Source organism: Neolamprologus brichardi, chromosome 6 (genome assembly GCF_056152115.1).
Source record: "Neolamprologus brichardi isolate AB-2024 chromosome 6, ASM5615211v1, whole genome shotgun sequence".
Classification (NCBI taxonomy): Eukaryota; Metazoa; Chordata; class Actinopteri; order Cichliformes; family Cichlidae; genus Neolamprologus; species Neolamprologus brichardi.
The window spans coordinates 26,850,847-26,855,000 of record NC_142109.1 but is presented as its reverse complement, the minus strand read 5'-3'; the positions used below and the strand labels follow the sequence as shown (position 1 = coordinate 26,855,000).

General features: G+C 38.0%; 1 protein-coding gene across 1 annotated transcript in view; it reads left to right on the top strand.

The window, feature by feature from the left end:
• Positions 1–1,556, top strand: part of LOC102775721 (complement C3-like) — a 39,127-nt gene extending 37,571 nt beyond the window's left edge. The window contains exon 43 of the mRNA XM_087841940.1: positions 1,076–1,556. Coding sequence (XP_087698066.1) covers positions 1,076–1,220 — 145 coding nt within the window. The 3' untranslated portion in view covers positions 1,221–1,556. The remainder of the gene's footprint in view (positions 1–1,075) is intronic.
• The last annotated feature ends 2,598 nt before the right edge of the window (positions 1,557–4,154 follow it).

The window sequence follows — 4,154 nt, the reverse complement described above, 5'->3', positions numbered from 1 at the left end:
TGATATACACACACACACACACACACACATATATATATATATATATATATATATATATATAAACAGACTTCTGCTAAATGATCTAACAATTTCTCTTCCAAGTGAAAATCCAACTTGATTTTTTCAGGTAGGACGATATACTATTTATTTTCCCTCTAATCAGTGCCTTCAGTGTGCAACATAATATTCCCTGTGACACCTCCTCATTCTCGTTATGATCTGATTAAATCTCTATTTCTTTTTTCAAACTCTCTTTAGCATATGGGTCATTTAGAATGTTTGTGTTCAACCTCCATAAGGTAGATCTATTTTTCCTGTTCAGGCAGATGTCATCATAAACAGAATTATGATCTGAAATGGTACAGGGACCTATTTCACATCACCACTGATGTTGATTGACACCAGTTTCGTTAACCTGCTACTCATCTAAGTTGCAGCCCCTGTAGTTATTATACACAGTTTGATGGGCTCCCCGCTCACCCTTGTAAACACTGAGCATAGAACACATAAAAAAGATAACATCAAAGAGGACCAAAAATCAAACTAAGGTCCTAACTTCCAAGGTAAAGGTCTCTGAGATGGACCCTGCTTCACCTCCAAAGGCAGCATCTTCATCAGTCTGTGAAGGAGGTCCTTGATGGCTAAGGTCTCACCATAGAAACTACCTCTGAGAAAACCTACTTATTTATTTATTTTGCACCATAAACCGAATATAATAGTCTCAAGTATTGAAAACAGAGTGGGTAAACCTCAATTTCCTGAGGATGAAGGCGCTCTCCTCCTGAAGGCTCTGAGTTTTTCTTTGTAACCAGGGTCCCGCTTCTTGTTTGCCACGCCACTCCCTGGTTCTTTGCCCACCAAACTGAATTAAACTAAAGCCAATTTGCACCAATCCTTTCCTGTATTGTATGAAATAAATCCCAAACAAACAAGCAAGGTAGATTTAAGGTTCAATCAAATGTTATCATGTTGCTGCTCATAGTGTTACAATACATATGATCTTTCTGACTTTTTAAACTTGCCTGTGTGAAGACCCAATGTTTTTGGTTTTTTCCTCTCACTTTGCTTTGCTCAGATACCAGTATGTGCTTGCTGAGAGAACTTGGATTGAGTACTGGCCCACAACTGCCGAGTGCCAGACTAGTGAATATCGTTCTACCTGTGTGGGAATAGAGGACCTGGTCGAGGTATACAAAATCCATGGATGTCCAAAGAAGTGAACCTGAGAACTACATAGAATTCTACTTTTTGTTTTGAATTTACAAAATTTACAATTCTGATTTGGGATGCAAAAGTCGTAATATTGCAACAGAACTGTTAATTAAAATGTCCATATGTGTGCTAATTGAAAGTAGAATTTAAGTTAAATACAGGTCAGTATGGATTAATGGGATAAAGCAATGCAATAAACACGATAAACTGAAAAAACAAACCTTACCTAATAATATCATCTTCAGCTCTTTAGATGCTAGTGTAATAAGTAGTTCTACTAGCACATGCTACCTTTGTTAACAATACTGAATTTTGCTTCTTTATTTTCTCTCAAGCAGTTAATAAACATAAGCTTGATATGAAATGATGTTCGTTGTTTGAGTTAACAATGTGCTACCTATTGATTTTACACAGTCCATATTCATGCAGATCTTGCATTCTTGCAATGAGTTGTGCACCTACCCTTACAAAATAACACATTCAAAACATTGTCTGTTTTTATTACATCAGGAATAGGATCATCACATTATAATGATATGTCTTTGCGATGGTTATTAATATTTTTTTCTGTAATGATTGAGATTTTATTTTTGAAGACATTCGTGAAGTCATTACTACTTAAGGTTAAAGGAATACTTTGCTCAACAGCAATTTGACTAAGAGAAAATTAGGGTTGTTCCTATTTTGTTCAATGAGTGGTGAAAAGCAAGATATTTGAGCTTTTCAAACTTGATTTTAAACATTTTGAGAGAAGTCAGTTGAGTCAAGAACAAATTAAATGCTGTGCTAAGGCTGTCATTCTCAGTATCTACATGGATGTGAAAATCATCAACAATAATTATTTTATCTGAGTTCAGCAATAAACTTTCTAAGAAATCAGATAGAAAATCTGAGTAAGGACCAGGTGGACAATATGTAACAACAAATAAAGCTGGTTTGTGAATTTTCCAGTTAGGGTGTACAAGGCTAAGGTACAGGCTTTCAAATTAATTCAAACTCTGTTTGGGTCTTTGGTTAATTAATAAGCCAGAGTCGAAGACTGCTGCAACACCTCCTTTTCAAGAAGAGCTTAGAGGATTATGAAAGCTAGTATTACTTGAGGGTGTCGAGGCTGTGGACAGCAGGGCAGACACCCAAACTTTATTCCTGTACTCCACAGACGCAACAGAGACATTGGCAACAAAGTCTCTCCCGTCAGGTCCGATCGAGCTGGACAGCAAAGATACACTAGACTCCCTCTGGGTGGCAGTGTAAAGCAAAGTTGAAAAAATCACTGGCATGATCAGGTTGCCTCAGGTCATTGGTGCTTCACTCTAGGAGGCAGAGCACGAATTATGTTCCCTAATGTCCAGTTCATTCTTTCACAAGAGCTATTGCCTATAAAATGGTAAAGGATTTATGGACACCTGCCATGATCAACAACTCAGCAATCAGGAACTTGTTTGAAACTTAATTGAACACCTAAGCAGCTTGAGTGTTTCAACTGGGTCCTTAAGATGTTATCTCCTTGATGGTCGACAGTTTCTATGCAAAAACAAGATCAGCCGACTAAAAACACTACAGTTTTGCTGACTCTCCACCAGCAAATCACGTGGAAGCACCTCGAAAACATTGCACTCAGGTACCGGCACAGTGTGAGAAAACTGGGGCAGCAAATGAGCATGGGGACACATCCTAGAATCAATCTGAACATGTGGATCCAAAGGATCTTTGTGTGTCCACAAAAGTGAACTGGTGGCCTCTTAGCCAGTAGTGAAACTTATCAAACAGCCCACTTCAAAGTAGAAAATTCCAACGGGTGTGCTGGTTACTTGAACTCTACATAGGTGAGGTACTTGCTCACAAATCCAATTGGTCAACCAACGTGGACTTGTGATAGCACAGCACCAAGACCATTACTTGATCCATCTACTGAGAGTAGAAAGGACTCGCTGAAGTTTGGATGGGCAAAAATGACCTGTTCCAGCAAGGCTTGCTTCAGCAAAAAGAAGGTCTGCCTGCATTCATCTGTCTAATCATCAGTGTTCAGCTTCCTGTGAACCTGATGGTGACAGGGTTCTGTGCTAGGGCACGCAAACAAGGGGCCAACATGAAAATTCCCCAGGGAAAGGGACAGGCCAGATGGTGGAGTCAAACTCTGAACTTTCTTGTTGCAAGGCAACAGTGCTAAGTGCTATGCCGCTGTGCTGCAGTTCAATAATACAAAAAGTATATGTTAGTCTTAGCACAATTTAATAGACTATGTGTTAACACCTACAAAGCAGTTTAGCAGACTTTTTACACTAACTTTCCAAGTGTGTAATGATTTGTACTGTTTTGTTTAACAATATATTCACTCATGGAGAAAGTTACCTTATCATAGGTGTAGATTTAGCCGCTGTCTGACCAAAGTGTGCAGTTTTGCACAGCTGTCATGCTGCCTTTGTCATTTTTTAATCAATTGTATCAAATGGCAGTGGAGTACCATGATGCAGTGGAACAATGTAAAAGAGGGTCTTCCCAGCACATCAGACACTACAAATGAATCTGCCTGTATAACCATCAACAGGCAAAATCACAACCACTTTTCTTTTACATTGACTACCTACTATATAGAGAGAGCAATAGACAAGAGTTATTTTTCATGTTTCAGCACCATCAAAACAGAAGTTATGTATTTAAAATGGCATGATATGGACCTGTAGCTTGGAGAAAAGCCACGTCCACCCCTTCCACTTTTGGATATTCTACAATGATAATTTTATTTACCTAAAATAATCAAATGTAAGGGAAAACAGTGTTTAAACAGAGTATTTAAATCACATTAAAGTACTACATTATTTTAATATTAATGACCATAATTTAATGCATTTATACTATAATTATCTGATAAATTATTACTTTCTTACCATTATATGATTCATATCTGTCAAGGTGAGGGACCTCTTTCTCAAACCTGCATG